General features: G+C 38.9%; 1 protein-coding gene across 1 annotated transcript in view; it reads right to left on the minus strand.

Annotated features, from left to right (window-relative positions):
• The window catches only part of PHF2 (PHD finger protein 2), a 145433-nt gene that overhangs the window by 20457 nt on the left and 105165 nt on the right, over positions 1-19811 (minus strand). Inside the window, exons 8-17 of the mRNA XM_081318063.1 lie at positions 19632-19719; positions 18703-18809; positions 16522-16613; positions 15969-16058; positions 12582-13025; positions 9879-9998; positions 7853-7971; positions 3338-3516; positions 2855-2928; positions 664-821 (exon numbers count right to left, since the gene is read on the minus strand). Coding sequence (XP_081174189.1) covers positions 664-821; positions 2855-2928; positions 3338-3516; positions 7853-7971; positions 9879-9998; positions 12582-13025; positions 15969-16058; positions 16522-16613; positions 18703-18809; positions 19632-19719 — 1471 coding nt within the window. The remainder of the gene's footprint in view (positions 1-663; positions 822-2854; positions 2929-3337; positions 3517-7852; positions 7972-9878; positions 9999-12581; positions 13026-15968; positions 16059-16521; positions 16614-18702; positions 18810-19631; positions 19720-19811) is intronic.

Raw genomic sequence — 19811 nt, forward strand, 5'->3', positions numbered from 1 at the left:
AGTGGAAGGTATCTCAGGAAAGCTTCTGCCTGAATATATTTACTAATCTTTAAGATGCCACAATAGTCTCCATCATTTTTTGATATAAAGAGTAATTTACAGGCAGAGAAAATGCAGTTTAAATGTGAAGAGATAGGCTGTGCATCTTGATTGGGACAGGAAAAGGAGGTTTAGATTACCTGTGAGAATCCATGTGCACCTTTCAGCAACGCCTTTGAAAAAAAACAGATTTGTCTACGTTTTTTCCTGAGCTTTTCAAGCCAACTTTATCTAGTGCATCCTTTCAATGAACCAATAATTAGGAAAATGAGCAAATGAATAATATATATTTTGCTACATAAATTGATTTTTATATTCTCTCATTTAGATTATTTAAAATATAACAGGATTTTTATTACTATGGTGGTAGAACAGCATTTCCCAACCTGGCTAAACTTTCACAGTATACTGAAGTCTTGGATGTTTCCCCAGGCATTTGAGTCTGTTGTGATTGATATGGTCTTTGTTTATTCTTAGGTGGACTCACTCACATATGGTGGGCTCTCTAATGTTTTAACCTTTATAAGATATTCAGCTCCACTTGTGGCAGCTATATAAATCAAATAAATATTATAAATACATATTATTTAAAGAAAGAGGTTGACCATCCTTATGCATACTTACCTGTTGCTGTTGTACTCTAAACCCCCAACTTCCTTGCTTGCCTGCAAAAGATCTAGAATGCCTGCTGAACTTGCAGTCTCTTTCTTCGCTTTAGAATTGCGCCCTGGCTTGGCCTCGGTGTCAATGTGAAGAGAACCTTCATCAGAGGAGTCATCACTCTGCAAAAATCAAAGGAAAAGAGTATAACACACAGTCACTCGTGCCCTGATCATCTCCAGAGTGGATTACTATAACATGCTTTAGACAGGGCTGCTCTTGAAACGCATCCAGAAGCTTCAGATGCTGTGGAGTGCGACTGCATGGACAGTGTGGTGCATGTCACATCTCTGTCCTTGAGCTATGCGGGCTGCTAGTCTGCTTCTGGATGCAATTCAAGTTGCTGGTTTTCAGCTTTAAAGTCCTAATGGCACGGGACCAGGTTATCTGAATAAGGAATAACCCCTTTTAACTTTCCAGAAAGGATAAGCATGATTCTTCCAGTGACTTCTGGGAACCCAGAAGTGCGCCAACTACGACCTTATCTGGACCTGGATGCCTTACGTACAGTCACCCATGCACTTGTGACCTCTCGCCTAGACTACTGTAACGCTCTCTACATGGGGCTGCCCTTGAGAGCCACTCGGAAGCTTCAACTGGTGCAAAGTGCAGCTACACGGACACTTTTGGGGGCCTCCCGATACTCCCATATCACACCTCTCCTCCGTGAGCTGCACTGGCTTCCGGTTGCCTTCCGAGTGAAATTCAAGGTGCTAACAATGACATACAAAGCCCTACATGGCATGGGTCCGGACTACCTACGGGAGCACCTTCTGCCAACGTCAACACCCCTCCATCCTGTGCGCTCCCACAGAGAGGGCCTCCTCAGGGTGCCACCGCTCAAGGAATGTCGGCTGGTGGCCCCCAGGGGGAGGGCATTCTCAGTGGGTGCGCCAGCCCTCTGGAACTGCTTGCCTACTGAAATCCGGATGGCCCCCAAACTCCGCACCTTCCGGCGCGATTTAAAAACTTACCTGTTCCAGCAGTCCGGCCTGGCCTGATAGCTCTTGGGGTCTCAGTTGTTTTTACTATTGTTTTTCACTATTGTTCAATCTGTATACCTACCTTACTCTGTACACCGCCCCGAGTCCCTCGGGAGAAGGGCGGTATATAAGAACAAATAAATAAATAAATAAATAAATAAACCCATGGGGGGCCTAGGAGATGGTTGCATTGTAAAAGTTTATTAGTATTTTCCCGCTGTCTTGGTTTTTCTATTTTTTATTTTTATTTGTACTTTAGTATTTTAATGATTGCTACACTGTTTTGGTTCTCACTATGGTTGTACATTGCCCAGAATCATGTTCTGTGAGATGGGCAGCTATATAAACCTGCTAAATAAATAAATAAATAAAAATTGTACTAATTGGACTCATTTGACAAGATATTATTAGAAAAATGATTTTCCACAATAAACACTACTTTTAATAATCTAGAAAGATAAGATTCTAAAATGTCTCTATTGAATTCTGCTGACGTATTAAGAAGACAATTCTTGTTTGGCTCTATATCCTCAAATCCAGTTCCTGAAGATTCTCCAACTCACAGAATTATTAATTAATTATTATTAAGGAGCAAAGGGTTGGTTGCACCAGAAAGAGGAGAAAAAGAAAAACTCCTGTGTTACTTGAAGGCCACTAGAGGGGCACTAGATTCCAGATTGAAGCTGTTTCCATAAACCAGTCAAATCACTCATCCAACTACCGGTAGCATAACATAGTTAACATTTGACTTGCAATAGATACCCAGAGTGTCAGCAGAAAACTTCCTCTACCCTGTTTGGAGAAGGTTTTTTTTTGTGTGTAACCAAATGATAAATACAGTGTTGTGTCAAAAACATACTTATTCATCACTGGAAAAGACACTTGATGGAATGGATTCTTCCTAGGGCTACAAATCCATTCCAGAGGACTGAATTGAAGAAGACTGCAAGGAATGATTGCAAGAGAAATGAATAGAACTCTCTGTAGCATATTTATTTATTTATTTATTTTACTGAATTTATAGACAGATGTTAATTTCTACGGGGAAAGAAATGTGCGTTACTTTTCCTGTCAGTGTCTAAAAGCAAAAAATATGCAATGTATGCTTATAATTTTGGTAAGTGGCACAAATCCTTTTAGATATGAGGATAATTATACACTGAGAGAAATACCTTGTATAATACTGATTCCACTTTTGGCTTCTTCACTGGAGTGTGCTGTGTGGTCTCTTTTTTATCTGATAAAACTAGGACGAAATTGAAATAGAGATTTTAGCTTTAAATACTAAATAAAAAACCAGCATGTAGGCAATCCATCTCATTTTTAAAATTTATTTCCAATTACCCTGGCAATATTTCATTTCTACACATGCGCCCTTAGCTAAAAGGTCTTCATGCACATGTACTGAATCATTCCCAAAATATAACAAATCTGCAAATAGGTTAAACAAAGCTGAGGGAAAAATAATACTGTCCAAACAATCAAGACTCACACCTGCAACAATATGTGACTTGACTTTTGCAACTCTTAAGGGCCACACAGAGACTTTGGTAGTCATTACTTTGAACCAAAAGTCATCTTCATCTCAAGTTTGTTTTGTTTTTGCTTTGCTGTGATGAATAGCATAATTTACACAAGAGTAGAAACAGTCTTACATGATAAATCTCTTTTCGTGGTGTTTTTCTTCCTTCTAATTGGAAATTCATCTATCTTCAATTCTCCATCATCTGAGACATATTCATATTCGTCTTTCACAGGTTTTGCTTTATCTTCTTTGAAATTTTGCTGTGACCCAAATATACCAGGATTCAACTGAGTTTTCATTCCCTTTGATCTATTAAAATAAAGGAAATTAAATCAGGAAGGGCAATACTGAAGCAAGTTTTAAATAAGAAATTTCATCGTATGACAGCCATTTTGAACTACAGTAAATAATGAATATTTAGAATTCACAAGTGGGTATATGTAGAGAGACAGTGCACTTACATAAATACATTTTCCAATATTACTGGAAAGGAGCCAGCAAGATATACTATATGGTATAAGAGACCAAAAACACATCCCTTCTGGGGATTTTTTTTAATCAACTAGGTATCTAGCTGATTAAAAAAAAATCAGCACCATCAGCATCCCAGATCAACCCAGTGCAGAATGAATCATCGTGGAAGATTACAGGCAATCATCTATCACCCTGGGCTCAGTGCTGACTGGTAGAGAGTTTTTCACTTTCCAGTCTAAGGAGGAGAGAGAGTGACCAGCCCAAAGTCCCCCAGCCAGTTTCTGTGCACAAAGGACAATTAGAATGTGGATCTCACTGCTTCTAGTCCAGCACTTTAACCACTACACCACACTACCTTTAAATATATTAATGGTGCAAACAAGGTTCTAGAAGGAAATATTTTAAACGTTAAACAAAAATCAAGAACACAAGGGCCTAACCTCAAACCAACAGGAGGGAAGTCCAAAAGTAATGTTTAAAAAAGAATTGCTTCACAAATAGTGGAAGCTTGGAACCAACTTCCAGAAGAGGTACTGGGTCAGTCCTCAGTAACTGAGTTTAAACATGCTTGAGATAAACACATGTCCATCATCTGACACACACAAAAAATCCCTCACAGGGCAGACTCGATGGACCACTAGGACTTTTTCTGCCATCAGTTTTGTTTCCTCTGGCTCTCTCTCTCTCTCTCTCTCAAACAAGCACACATGCATGTTCAGAAACATAACTTTTACTGGGAAGTGAGATATCACACTCCAATTACAGGAGGAAAAATGGCAGAAATACAGAAGGTAAAATTTATTCTCATTAGAAAAAGGTACAATTTCAAATTTGTAATTATAAATGAGACATTACTTATTCTGCTTATTTCTTTTTCATTCTTCAATTCATTTGCTAAACTAGACGTTTTATCTGTTCATGCACATAACTGTAATCCCTGAAATAAGGGACCAGTGTGGTAAATAATGGTCCATTGCCTTCGATAAAGAATGGATTTATTTGGGATAGTGATAACAATAACAGTAACATGGTATGGAAGTGTATGTTCCACAAACCGCGACAGTGAGTTTGATTTTAGCAAAAGTAGGTTAAGTTGATAATAATCAGTGAAACTTTCTGGCCCTCAGTGATCAGCAGATATGCTTAGGACACAATCATTTGAAAAGTTATTCTGCACAACTCCACTCAGAATGAATGAGAATTGCCTAAGGGCACTTCAATTGGGCACCCACAATGGAGCTTTCCAAGCCAATTTGTTGTAATAGTTAAGGTGCTAGCCTAGAAACCAGGAGACTATGAGTTCTAGTCCTGCCTTAGGCATGGAAGCTGACAGATGATCTTGAGGCAGTCACTCTCTGTCAACTCAACCCACCTCACAGGTTGTTGTTGGGAAAATAACAGGAGGCAGGAGTATTAAGTACTGTACATTATAAAGTAACAATGGTGGCATAAAGGACTAATAAAAAGTGAGGGAAGTTGTGGTACCTATTTCCTCCTTGTTTATAGTTTGGTCAATGTAGTAGGTCTATAATAAAATCAATTATATGTCTGGTTTAAATAGAAATATCAAAAATAGATTTACTAGAGAATTAAAAAAATAATTATGAATAAAATTTCTATCTCTTATGTGGCAGATGGTATTGATCTTTCTGTTAAGAGAATCAACTTAAATATAAGTATTAATGCATGACCAACATTGGTAGACTAGCATAGGCTATAGTAGTCTATCCTAATACAGATTGCTCTTAATATTAAGTGGTTTATTTTAAAACTCATCTGATAACTAGGTGTTCATTTGCTAGGAACTGATCAACCTCTATTGATCTTGAATGTTAGAAAAAAATGTACTTATTAAATTCAAATACCACACCATCTGGTTCACAATATAATCATATATAAAAATTCTGAAATAAATAGTTCATATACATTCTACAGACATACCCATTTATGTCTGTAAAAAAATATGAAAAATGAAAGAGGCTTTCAACCAAATGTTCTATTATTAATATCTACTAGTACTATTGAATTCAGTCTTTGCCAACTGAGCAGTACCATTAGTATCACTAAAAAGAGATTTTCTTACTTCTGAAGAAAAATCTGAACAAAGGTAGCAAAAATGAGTTCATTTATCTTAGTCGTCAAGACACAGCATGAAATAATTACTTTCAGGTTAGACTGAATGAAATGAAATGTTATTAATGATGGTGATAACATTGATTAAAGCAATTGCAGATGTTTAAGACTGTTAAAAATTGAGAGGGAGGGTGGTGACCTGGGATTGTACCAATATGAAAGTACATGTTTATGGTTAAAGATAAGTAGCATCCATTATGTCTTCTATATTCCTTTCTATCCTTTCCCCAAATTATAAATCAAAAGAATGAAGTCACACTGAAGTCCGAAAAAAGGGGAGTAGGAATTTATTATGGCTGCCCACTCCAGTAGAATCAAGGCAAGAAGGAGAGACAGAAGATCTTAACAGCAAGTCAGCACCTACAGCATCATGCAATGGCATCTGCAGATTTCCAAATTAAAATGTTCTTGAAGCTGTTCTTGATCCAACACTACTTCTCACCAGGCATTGCTAGGACCATTCCTTCCCCATCTCCTAAGGGAGGACCAGGTTCTTCCTCTTCAGAACTGGAACCATAAAGAAAACCTAATCCTGCAAATGGAAAATCTTTATCCTAACTTTGAATCAGCCATGCCTGGTCTTTGAATCAGATCGTGCCAATTTTCTAGTAAAGGCAGGGTGTCTGGGCCTCTGCATTCTCACTAGCATGAGAAAAAAACATTGGAAACCACCAGGATCTGAAGACTGCACCATCAAGTCTGATGCTCTAAGCTACCAAGACTATGTCAAAGGGATGGACCAGCCATCTATCAGTTCTTCACTTTGCCTGCTATGCTTGCAATTTTATCCAAAAATGAAATATTTATTGACAGGTTTTTTTTAAGAGTCAGCTTTTAATTAGACTATAGCTTTAGCATTTTTATATCTTCACTGAGATGCATCATTTCTGGTTACATTATTCTTTTCTAATTAAAATAAAAAAGGGCTATAATTGTTCCTTTGCTTATTTAGTCCTTAGTTATATATGCTTTTATGCTGCTTTGGTCATTAGAACTTTTAGCAACTCATAATCAACAATAAAGTACAATAGAAGTAACATAATAGAAATAAATCATACCACTAAATATACCTTGCATTATTGAAACAACAATTCAGCCTATGATCATCATGAAAGATAGCACCAAATATCATCAGAACAGTGTCACACATTGCAGGCACCTCCCAAAAAACCTCAGACCCCTAAAGCTTTTTGAGGAAGTCAGTTCTTCCTTCCGTTTCTGATTGAGAGAAATTAGACTCATATCTTTATTTGTTTTTTCCCCGTGCCACAGAACTTTGGGCAAAAAAGCTTGCTTGCTTGCTTGCTTGCTTGCTTGCTTGCTTGCTTGCTTGCTTCCTTTCTTCCTTCCTTCCTTCCTTCCTTCCTTCCTTCCTTCCTTCCTTCCTTCCTTCCTTCCTTCCTTCTTCCCTCCCTCCCTCCCTCCCTCCCTCATCACTGAATTAACCTGGGCTACTTCTGAAGTCACCTAGATGGGATCAAGTCATTTCTGGAGTTCTAGATCTAAATAGCTCAATGGAATAAATTTGATCTAGTTGTTAAGGCATTAGGTTAGAAACCGGGAGACTGTGAGTTCTAGTCCACTTTAGGTAGGAAAGCCAGTTGGGTGACATTGGCCCAATAACTCTCTCTCTCAGCACAATCACATAGGGTTGCTATTGTGGGGAAAATAGGAGAAGGAAAGAGTATTAGGTATGTTTGCCACCTTGAGTTACTTATAAAATAATACAGGCAGGGTAAAAATCTAACAAATAAATAAAACACTAACTGTGGTACACATCTATGTTTAAGTCTGGATCATCTTGTTTTCATACAAGTGTTCTTCACTGAGTTAAAAGCAGCAAAAACAACACTTTATATCCATCCTCCTTTTTCTTCCCTTTCGTTCTATTACATCAAGCACAAATATCTTTGGACATATCTACTTATATTTATGGTTTAACTGGGAGTAATATAGGATGCATCTAGTAAATTATGAAAGGTGGAAGGCTTGCAAAAATCACACCAAGTACTGCTTTTATTAGTCAGAGTTCACCTACCCCAGTATTTTCTTGTTGGAGAAAGAAAACATAAATTTATTGTCTTTATTTCCTGATAGTGGTGTCTTTTCCAGTTTGTGCTCCTCTTCCATTTTCAGTAATGAATCAGGTTTACTGTTCTGAAAATTAGAAGACAACAGTTATTATCTCAGCTGCAAGACTATTTGTTGCTTCATAGAATCAATGGAATATACTGTAAATAGCACAGTGTACATCCCAGCTTTCCTCCCTTAAGAACTGTTCTGACTCATATAATCTGTTACAAAGTGAAAATACGTATGATGATTTAATTGGTAGTAGGGCTGCTCAGGAAAACCCTAAAAAGGGTATAACAAGGGTACTGAAATGATCCTCATAGTTGGCTGCTTAAAGCAATAATGTTCCTTGGAGCCTTAAAACTGCCATGGAGTTTTAACTGCAAACTAAAACATTTGAGTTCAATTTTATGTGAGAAAACTAAGAGGAAAAATTGGGGGTGGTAGAAAACAATTACTATTCCACTGGATATGTATCCACTGGACACAAGATATTGATTTTAAAAAATGATTTATCTTAAATTTCTAGCAACCAAATCCAATGGGCCATGACATTTCACATACTGGATATGCAACTGGATCCTGAAGAATAGCTTAGATCTTACTTTGTATAGATGTGAAAATGTGAATCAGGCTTCAGTGAGATTTATGATGAGACAGGGAATAAGAGACAGGGTGGAATCGCATGCTAGCTCTGTGCCTCTGAATGCTGTGTTGATGAAAACTCCTAAATTGTGAAATGAGTGTGCATCTATAGGGTCAATTAAAATACATCAGTATGATGCAAATGGGACTATACATTTATCAAGTGATTATACTAATTGCACAGTAAGTTGAATTCTGAGTTCTCTTGTGAGGATAGAAGAATTTCAATTTACAAAATGAAATCCAGTGCACAATATAGCTGAAAGAAAAGTGCCAGGAAACATTTTTCACTTATTTTTCCTGCCACACTGAAGAATCCTATTCAAATCCCCTTTTCACTACCACTGGTATTTCAAAATTATTTGGAGAAAGAGTATCAGCAAAGATTGCTTCTTTTTTCTCACCTTAGCAGAAGTTTCTCATAAGTAGAACTATGCTAAGGATATATTCTTGCAAATATTGCATTGTTTGGTATTAATTATTGTTTCTCAGACAATACTCTATGATTCTTAACTTTGAATAATTTCTTGGGCTAATTAATTTCATTGTTAATGATTTAATCAATTATCTTTTTACGCACTGTTTCATATGCTATATTAATTGCAAACTGTCTTTAAATATTGTTTGTTAACAAATGGGCAGCATATATGTCAACAATTAAATAGTTGACTATGGTTGAATTGAATCTGGAAAAATGCTTTTTGCAATCATTTTTGCCAATGAAATCCTATCCCAAACAGACAAAAAATGATCAGTCAATAGTATTGCAAAAAAATCCTCTATTTTTTCTGTAACACCCCCACCCCCACCCCCCCAAAAAGAGACTGGACAGAGAAACAAAAAAACAAATTAATTTTCTGGTGTTTTTTTCAGAAAAGATGATGTCAAAAGTGCTAATGATATGTAGGAAATCTTGCTGTCAGTCTTAATTAGTTTTGTGATAATCATTTCTGAATACTCAAAATAAAAAAAAAGAGCTGCATATCTGAAAATGTTAAATAAAAAAATTCTTAAAGAAGCAGTTCGTTGGAGCAGCAAAACCATCTAAACAGCACCCCCCAAAAAATGTCAGGAGAACTTTCAGAGAACATTTCTCCAATCTGTATCCTTTCTTTATGGTACAACATTTTATAATGAGCACTAAACATAAGTATGATCAGGGCTTTTTTTCTCATAGAACGCTCAGAACGGAGTTCCGGTACCTTTTTTGGATGGAACCTTGTAGGTTAGGCAAGGCAGGTTGTATGACATGTGTGAGTTCCGGCACCTTTTTCTTTTACAAAAAAAGCACTGAGTATGGTCCTTACTAAAATGTTTATTGAAGTCTAAGATAGGAGAGACTATACCTTATATTTCCATTTTGCTTCTGTTTTGGATTTATTCTGCTCCCGAATCTCAAACTTTTCCACTTCATTTTGCTTATCAATGGGTTCTTTATTAGGGGTGTTCAAAGCGTTCTTGGCAGCCTAGTTAAAAGCAATAAAGAGATTGGGAGATAATTTCAGATGAAAAGACAACAAAATATGTCTTCTACTAATTTCCATATGTCAATTGGGCTAGTATGAATTTTCAAAATAGTGGGAGCTAAGAGGTGTCCAAAAATAATATGACACTAAAAGTTGATACATCAAATTTCATCAAACCAAAAAAATTGTTTTTCTTTATTTTAAAAGGTGCAGATAATAAGGAAAATGGGTTGATCTAAAAATCTAATCTATTATTTGGCATATCATGAACCAATTCTCACAACCTGTGCAATCCAAAGCAATCTCCTACAGGTGAACTAATCAAAAACAAAACTTCATTATTTCATTTAGTCCTAGAAATCCTTAATGAACTAATGAAGTTCTGTTTTTGATTAGTCCACATGCTGGCGATCTCTATGGGTTGCACAAGTTGTGAAAAATTTGCTCAAATTCTTCACATTGCCAGTGACACTAGTAAAAAGTACTACAGCCTCCCACATTAGACCCCACCCTAGTGTGATCCATCCACTGATTTATACCATAAAACAAACCAACAACCTAGTAAAAAGCACAGACAGAAAACTACCATATCTAATTTCATGAAGGGAACCCATAAATAACCAGGGCAGCAGGAAGTCAAGGGCATGGACTGAGCTGGGTATATCAATTTTGGAAATTATGTTTATTTTTATTTATTTTATTAATATTTCTATACCGCCCTTCTCCCGAAGGACTCAGGGCGGTGAACATGGCAAGAATAAAATGCAAAGTTACAAATATTAAAAGAAGATTAAATAGTTGCCCATTAAAAAACAATTAATACAATACGTTTATAAAAACCCCAAAAATACAGCAATAAAAACCCCAGCAATCCCCCATCAGGCCAGGCCGGCTTGTTCGAATAAAAATGTTTTCAGATCGCGGCGAAAGGAGCGAAGATCGGGCGCCATCCGGAGCTCCACCGGTAACTGATTCCATAGTTCCGGAGCGCCCACAGAGAAGGATCTCCCCCTGGGGGCCACCAATCGACATTCTCTGATCGGTGGCACCCTGAGGAGTCCCTCTCTGTGGGAACGCACAGGGCGCAGGGAAGTTGATGCCGGCAGTAGGTGTTCCCTGAGGTACTCCGGACTCCTGCCATGTAGGGCTTTAAACACCATTACTAGTACCTTGAATCTCACCCGGAAGACAACTGGTAACCAATGCAGCTCACGGAGCAGAGGTGTAATGTGGGAGTATCGGGAGACTCCCAACACAACTCTCGCGGCTGCATTCTGTACCAGCTGTAGCCTCCGGGTGGTCCTCAAGGGCAGCCCCATGTAGAGAGCGTTGCAGTAGTCCAGACGAGAGGTCACGAGCGCGTGAGTGACCGTGCATAAGTCATCCCGGCCTAGATAGGGCCGCAACTGGCGCACCAGGCGAACCTGGGCGAAAGCCCCCCTAGTCACAGCCACTATATGATCTTCCAAAGTAAGCCGTGAATCTAGGAGGACTCCCAAGTTGCGAGCCCTATCTACGGGGGGTAATAGTTCACCCCCCATGGAGAGAGATGGAATATCCAAATTGGTCCGGGATGAAGGTATGCAAAGCCACTCAGTCTTGTCGGGGTTGAGTTGAAGTCTGTTCCTCCCCATCCAGACCCGAACCGCCTCCAGGCAACGGGACATCACGTTGAGGGCATCACTGGGGTGGTTTGGGGTCGAAAGAAAAAGCTGGGTATCATCAGCGTACTGATGATACTCAACTCCAAAGCCACGAATGATCTCACCCAGCAGTTTCATGTAGATGTTGAACAGGAGAGGCGAGAGGACCAACCCCTGAGGAACTCCACAAACGAGAGACCTCACGGTCGACCTCTGCCCTCCTGTCAACACCGACTGCGAACGTCCCTGGAGATAGGAGGAGAACCACTGTAAAACCGTGCCTCCCACTCCCAATCCCCTGAGACGCCGCAGCAAGATACCATGGTCGATGGTATCGAAAGCCGCTGAGAGGTCTAATAGGACTAGAACAAAGGAATGTCCCCTGTCCCGAACCCTCCAGAGATCATTCACCAGCATGACCAATGCCGTCTCCATGCTGTACCCGGGCCTGAAACCCGATTGGTACGGGTCTAGATAATCCGCTTCATCCAGGACCAGAGGGAGCTGATGTGCCACCACACTCTCAACAACCTTCGCAAGAAAGCGAAGGTTGGAGACCGGACGAAAGTTGTTCAATACAGCTGGGTCCAAGGCAGGCTTCTTGAGGAGGGGCCTCACCACCGCCTCTTTCAAGACGGCAGGGAAGCTACCCTCACTCAAAGAAGCCGATATAACTGCCTGGAACCAGCTGCGTGTCCTCTCCCGGGCTGCATAGACCAGCCAGGAAGGGCACGGGTCCAATAAACATGTGGTGGAGCTCAGCCTCCCCATAATCCTGTCCACTTCCTCCGGAGTCACAGAATCAAACTCCTCCTTATAAATTATGCTTGAATATCAAGAATTCGGAAGCTCACACATTCCCATGAGATAAAGAGGAGAGCGTCTACCCAGAGGTCTCTGGCCCCAATTTAATTTATTACTGAAGATTAACTCTGCTCACCTTTCCCTTCTTTGGTGTTTCGATCTTAGTTAGGGCCTCTTTTGTGTGGGCCTCAAGAAGGTCTAAGTTTGGAATGGCTGGTTGAGGTGGTTCTTTAACTTTTTTGCCTTTTTTCTTCCCTTCCCCCTTTACTTTTGGAGTTTTGGGGGGCTTCGGGGGTTTAGGGGGCTTGGGAGGCTTAGGGGGCTTGGGAGGTTTTGATAGTTTGGTGGGTTTCAGTGCTTTTATTGCTTTGGGAGTCTTTTTCTTAGGGACTTTTTCAGCGGTGGGTGGTGGAGTAGGAGGAGGAGGAGGTGGTGGTGGTTGTGGAGGCGGCGATGGTGGCGGCGGAGGTGGTGGAGGCGTTTGTGGTGGAGGTGACGGTATCTCTTCTTTCTCCGCAGGGGTGATTTCCTCAACATTCACGTTAACGCCCACTTCAGGTTTGTTGACTTTCAAAGCATTCTTCAGGAAAAAAGAACATAAGCATATTGTCAGATATAACTTTCATATTTTTGCCGCTACAAAATAGCTGATCTTCAACATTATTTTCAGAATTTCCCCAGAAATTCCTAAAGAGGATTCTACTGAAGACTGACAGTACTCAGAGAGCAGACTAGAGTTGCTTCATGATTTTATCTTATCTTGTGCCACCTATGACAACTATAGAAAACTGAGGATATAAGCCTTTCTATGGTTACTCTCCTATAGTTTATTCTTAAATTTCATGATGGGACTGAGAATATTGAACCCAAATGGTGTGGTTCATGGAACATCATTTATACCACTGTAATTTGCAAAGTGTTTTTATTTGTTTGTTTGTTTGTTTGTTTGTTTGTTTAAATTTATATGCCGCCCTTCTCCCTGAGGACTCAGGGTGGCTCACAACAATAAAAAAAACATAGGATGAATTTTTTTTAAAAAAGAATTAAACAATAAATACAATAATTATGTGACAATTTAAAAACCCGATAAAACCTAATTAAAAAACCGTAGTCAGTCCAGGCCTGCTTTTTGGAACAACCAAGTCTTCAGGTCACGGCGGAAGGACTGAAGGTCAGGGGTCAGCCGCAGCTCCGGGGGTAATTCGTTCCAGAGGGTCGGCGTGCCCACAGAGAAGGCTCTCCCCCTGGGGGTCGCCAGCCGGCATTGTCTGGCCGATGGTACCCTGAGGAGGCCGACTCTGTGGGAGCGAACCGGGCGATGGGATGTTGACAATGGCAGCAGGTGATCTCGCAAGTACCCTGAGCCTAAGCCATGCAGGGCTTTAAAGGTTATTACCAGCACCTTGAATCGCACCCGGAGGGCAACCGGAAGCCAATGCAGCTCGCGCAGGAGTGGTGTAACATGGGAGTACTGAGATACTCCCATGAGCACCCGTGCGGCTGCACTTTGCACCAGTTGAAGCCTCCGGGTGCTCTTCTTATTTTGTTACATGTAATATTGCAATAAAGCAATGCCATTTTGGTATGTTTTTCAGAAAAATGTCCCTTATACAGCAAATGAAATGTTACATCCTTTGGCTCTGAGCATTAATGTGGCATTATTTCTTCATATGTGTTGTATAGTTTCAATGGACTCTATAGAAAAAGAGCCACTCAATAAATAGATGGTAAAAGTCTCACTTAAACATGGTGTAGAAGTGTCTAGACAGCCTTACACTATAAAAAATGTTGTTTTCATTAAGAAAACATTAGCACCAATATTTGATAACAGCAAAATATTATCATTTTAAATATAAAGGTAAAGGTAAAGGTTCCCCCGCACATGCGTGCTAGTCGTTTCCAACTGTAGGGGCCGGTGCTCATCTCCGTTTCAAAGCCGAAGAGCCAGCGCTTGTCCGAGGATGTCTCCGTGGTCATGTGGCCGGCATGACTAGACGCCAAAGGCGCACGGAACGCTGTTATCACCTTCCCACCGTAGTGGTCCCTATTTTTCTACTTGCATTTTTACGTGCTTTTGAACTGCTAGGTTGGCAGAAGCTGGGACGAGTAAAGGCGCTCACTCTGTTACGCAGCACTCGGGATTCGACCCGCCAAACTGCCGACCTTCTGATCGACAAGCTCAGCGTCCTAACCCACTAAGCCACTGCGTCCCTAACTATTTTAAATATAGACAGTTGTTAAGTTGACTTTTCTATTATTCATTTGTTTTATAAAAATCCTAGTTTCTTCCATTTTACTTTTTTATTAGAATAGAAATAAAAGAGAAATGAAGGCAGTCTCTTATTTAAAACACTAATCTGTTTTAAAGGAGTGCAATTCAAATTAATTTGAAAGAGATTTGTTTGTTTTATTGTTTCGCATTTTATTTTCTATGCTAAAACACTAAATAAATATATTTTTTTAAAAAGAGAATTTTATTTTGCTTTCAATGATCGGTAGAAGACCAATATAAATGAGATGATTTAATTGTGATTGTGGCTACTATCCTTTATAGTAAAGCATCTGAGAACTTCATGGAGGGCTGCACTATCAAAGATGACAAAGCATCTCTTCAACCTGGAGTTCCTGTATCTGTTGGCAAACCTTTCCTATTTCATCATTTGTTGCCCTGTCAAGTTGCCCTGTCAAGTTGCCAAACTCAGCATGGAAAATAGTTTTATGTGTTACTTTTATGTGCAGATAAAAGAAGACAGGTATCTGTCTATATAGTTAGTCCTTCACTCATGACTGTTATGGAGCCTGCTCAAAAGGATGAACGATTGTGGGATGCTGCAGCAACCATAACTTTGAGGCTGGTTCTAAGCAGTTTTTAGAGGGTCCACTATAACTATGAACTGCCTCTAAGTGATTGGTCATAAGTCAAGAACTACTTGTATAGGTGTATGAGATAAAGCAAACTGTAATGAAATATACAAATCACCGATATGTGGCCCAAAATGAATACTCTTTTTTTCCCACATTAAACTATAAGCCATAGCTCTTGTAATTAAAAAGGGATGCAGTGGCTCAGTGGGTTAGGACGCTGAGCTTGTCAATCAGAAGGTCGGCAGTTTGGCAGGTTGAATCCCGAGTGCCGCGTAACAGAGTGAGCGCCTGTTACTTGTCCCAGCTTCTGCCAACCTAGCAGTTCAAAAGCATATAAAAATGCAAGTAGAAAAATAGGGACCACTACGGTGGGAAGGTAACAGCGTTCCGTGCGCCTTTGGCATCTAGTCATGCCGGCCACATGACCACCGAGACGTCCTCGGACAAGCGCTGGCTCTTCGGCTTTGAAACGGAGATGAGCACCGGCCCCTAGAGTTGGAAACGACTAGCACGCATGTGTGGGGAAACCTTTACCGTTACCTTTTTACTTGTAATTAAAGGAGAAGGAGTTTGACTGACCATACAGACATGAGAATAACTTTTTCTGGTATTTTATGAGAAAATGCACAAGGTATCTTATTCAATAAAGGATTCTTACCTCACTTAATCTTATTTCTTTGGCAAGGTCCTTAATCAGTTGTGCTGGCTTAAAATGTTCTGGGAGTTCATCTTCATGGTCCACTAAAGCCTTGGGTTGAATACAAAAGGTTAAAAAAAATGTCAAGAAATCTTATAAGGTTATGCTATTTAAAATGATGCAGTATTAACTTTATGGAGCATTCAAATGAGATAAAATTAGCAGTTTGGAATTATGAAGAGACAGTTATTCATCCACAGCAAGATCCTACATATGGAAAGGGTCCAGACCCACTTATAGAAAGAAAGTGTCTTTTTTATATCTGTTTCCTTCCCAACCCAAATCCTTTATGTGATCTCCCACTTTCCTGAGTTTCTTTCTGCCAGGACCCCTCTTAGAATTTTCCAACCGTTTGTTTCAGCGCTATGACACAAGTACATCTCAGTGACGGCGCAAATCTGGATGTAAAACTGTTCTGCTCTTACAGAGAGAAAATTCTGTTTTACCTAGAAAGTTGTTCGCTTCTTCTTTTTCTGAATTCCCATGCAAACTTATACAGCAGAAAGATCCCTACCTGCTTTTTAGTCCAAGACCTGAAAGCACCATTTAGGATTTTTGCTCCCTGGACTAAATGGGAAGGAGGCTGCTTTCCAGCTTTGTGCAATCCTTAACAGAGAGGGGAAAAATAGAATTCCATTCAATGAATGTGACCAATTGTCTATTGATGTAGTTTTTTTAAAATCATACATGTAAGAGATTAAGTTGGCTGTCAATAAACTTGTGAATTGAACTTCTATGATCATAAATCAGTAGTTCCAAAGCTTGAAGATTATTTTTGAATCTGAGCTTGAATTTCCTGCACTTCCCATTTCTATTTTGCTTAGCTAATTTCTGATTTGACTACAAGTGCTAGATTCAGTGATAATATTCTAACTGTTAAATTCTGTGCTGACCCAAATGGAGATGCTGGTATTTCAAAGACACAAAACTGAAGCCAACACTGCCTTAGTGGAGAGACCATTCCCATGTTCTCTATTCCTTGTCGCCCTTCTCTAAGTCCTTGGCTAAAAATTGGGCAAATGAAATTTGCATGAGCAACATCTGATTCATGCAAACATCTTCCATCTACTTTATCAATATGAGATTCCACTTCAGTTTCCCCTTCCCAACTCACTGTGTTTCCCTACTGGGAAGTTGTGGATTTTGAGAAATTCATTACTCAAGTTGGCTTCTCATGCTTAATGCTTACTTTCATATTTTTAAAAGTAAAGCATTTAAGCAAAACATTCATTTCCAATCTGTGAGTCTTCATCTATTGATTCATTATTATATGTTCATATGCAAGCATCTCAAAAGTGTATCAACAGACTAGTTAGACAATAATTGCCATACCAACCCAAATTCAGCTTTTGCTATACTCTTTGCCTACAAAGGCAATGGTTAGCATTTTGGGCAAATGCAACCAATATCCAAATTGGCCATTTATATTGATACAACAGTTAAGAAATGATGAAGACTTTCAATATTGTGCTTTAAAAAAATCATAAGAAGATGAAAAGCATGTCACCAAAGTAAACAATAATTCCAAGTATACAAGAACAAAGAACAAACAGGATGAATTTAGGGGAAGTTAGGAAGCTTTGGAAAGTGGATGTTAAAAAGTTATCTTCAGAAGAATATAAACCAAAACTTTGGTTTGAGACCAAGTAACAATTTGTTTAGTACAGGAGTGGCCACCAAGTATCCTCCAAGCTAGTCCAGTACTCCATTTGTAGCTACCGGGTTCACTGGCAAAATAGGACAACAAAATGTTACTTTGGGTAACACAATATTTTCTTCCAAAATAAAAGCGTGAATGTGATTTGGAAACCTCCACAAGGCTAATCACTTGCACGTCTTAGGTTCCTTCAAACAAGCTTGGTGAAAGGCACCCAGTGTGTCTCCAAATATTGGAGACACAATTTTGAAGTATTTGGGAAAGAGGATTGATGGACAGAAATGGGGGAAGTTTGCCTCCAAGATGGATGTCATTACAGCCCTTAAGAAAGCCCTAAAAGAAAAAAAAATGTGTGGAAAAAATGGTACTGTCATTATGTAATCATCATTCCAATGACAGAAACACAAACTGTGAGCGTCCCCCCGACCCACAACACTAATTTTCCAGTCATGATACAATGGTGGTGAAATTATGGAATTTGTTACCACGAAATACAGTGATAATATTAAAAGGAAGTTAGGCAAATATACAGAGGATTCACCTGTTAATCTTTGCTTCTAGATTGCTACCATTCCAGTCCTTTCTTCAAACAGGCTCGTATTATACTCAAATCACCTTCAGGATCAAGGGCACTTATTAACATTGAGGTCAGTTTAGAGCTAGTGTATTGTAGAACTGCAATTCAAAGGTTGGGTTTCAAGCAAGGGGATATAGGTTGAAATTTCTATTCAACCACAAAGATCAACAGGGATATGTGAATCAATCTCAACCTACTTCACATTGTTGCTAAAAGGAAATAAAAATTTGGAACACCTCTATATATGTCACTTAGATCTTAGAGGAAATTGAGATATGAACACATAAATAAATACCTAATTAGGATTGAATCCTAGTACTTCATTGGTGACGTTTGTTTCCCCTCTCCCCAAAAGCATGCAGATTATTACAACAAATGGCCAGGTATGGTTACCAGTTTAAATATTAATGGAAAGTAACACCATGTTATAGAACAGGAGCAGGAAAATCACTTTTATTTACCTTTAAATGATTCCAGCAGATGTCTTCCTGTGTACCAACATGCTGTTTCAAAATTGGGAAACTGGGTTAAGCTGACAATTTTTAATCGTCTTTCAACTTCATATGCTCTAGGAAACACAGTAAAAAATGTTTCAATTGCAAAGATCACAAAAGTCTTCCTCCCCCCCCAAAAAAAAAATATTTCTACCATCATTACCCAGAATACATCTGGTATGGTTTTAATTTCCAGGCACTTATCTGGAATTGTCAGTTACTACAGAAATACACAAATTCAAAACAAAGAGTGTCTTACATGATCTTTGCTGATTTTAAGTGAACAGCTAGCATTTATATAACTCAGTAATCATCACCAAAGGAATAATAGGCTCCAAACAAAAGTACAGCAAAATTGTACAACACATACAGTGTTGGACTTATAACACAGGAGGCACTATAATCCTATACATAATTCCTCAAAATTAAATGTTATTTAATATATCATACTCATTTAGTAAGTGTAATTTAGCTAAAACATTTATTCTCCTGAAACCCAACACAAAATTTACTCATGCTTATTCAGAAGACTTGAATATTAATTGTGAACAAATACAGGAAAATATTCAGAGAACAGTGGAAGTGAACAGTTTCATAATGTTATATGAGGACAGTTACAGTAATTGAACAATGTTCCAAATTATAATGCTTCTTTTTAAAAAATAAAATTGTTCTAATAAACCTGCTGTAACACATGAAATGAAAATACGGGAAAATGCTACACACCTTTCAACTTTGCTTAAGAAAATTGTTAAGTGCGATATGACAGCAGATTGGAAGAACAAGTTGGGAAACTACTTCAATATACAGTACTTGTTTAGGCATGCACCTAAAGCTGTAACCAATTCTCATCTTTTTTTTAAAGGAATATAGTTAATTATCCACAATTGTCTTACCTCATCTGCATCTCAACACTTAAACTATGTAGAAAATGTCCTGCAAAGGCCAGGCAATCAACAGGTGTTAAAGTTGCATAAATCCATCCTTTAAAAAAAACAAGGAAGCATACAAGATTTCTGTTAAACACTGAATATAATCACCACATTGTTCATATTTTCAATTCACTGGGAACTCCT

Source organism: Vipera berus, assembly GCF_964194415.1.
Source record: "Vipera berus genome assembly, chromosome: 2".
NCBI lineage: Eukaryota > Metazoa > Chordata > Lepidosauria > Squamata > Viperidae > Vipera > Vipera berus.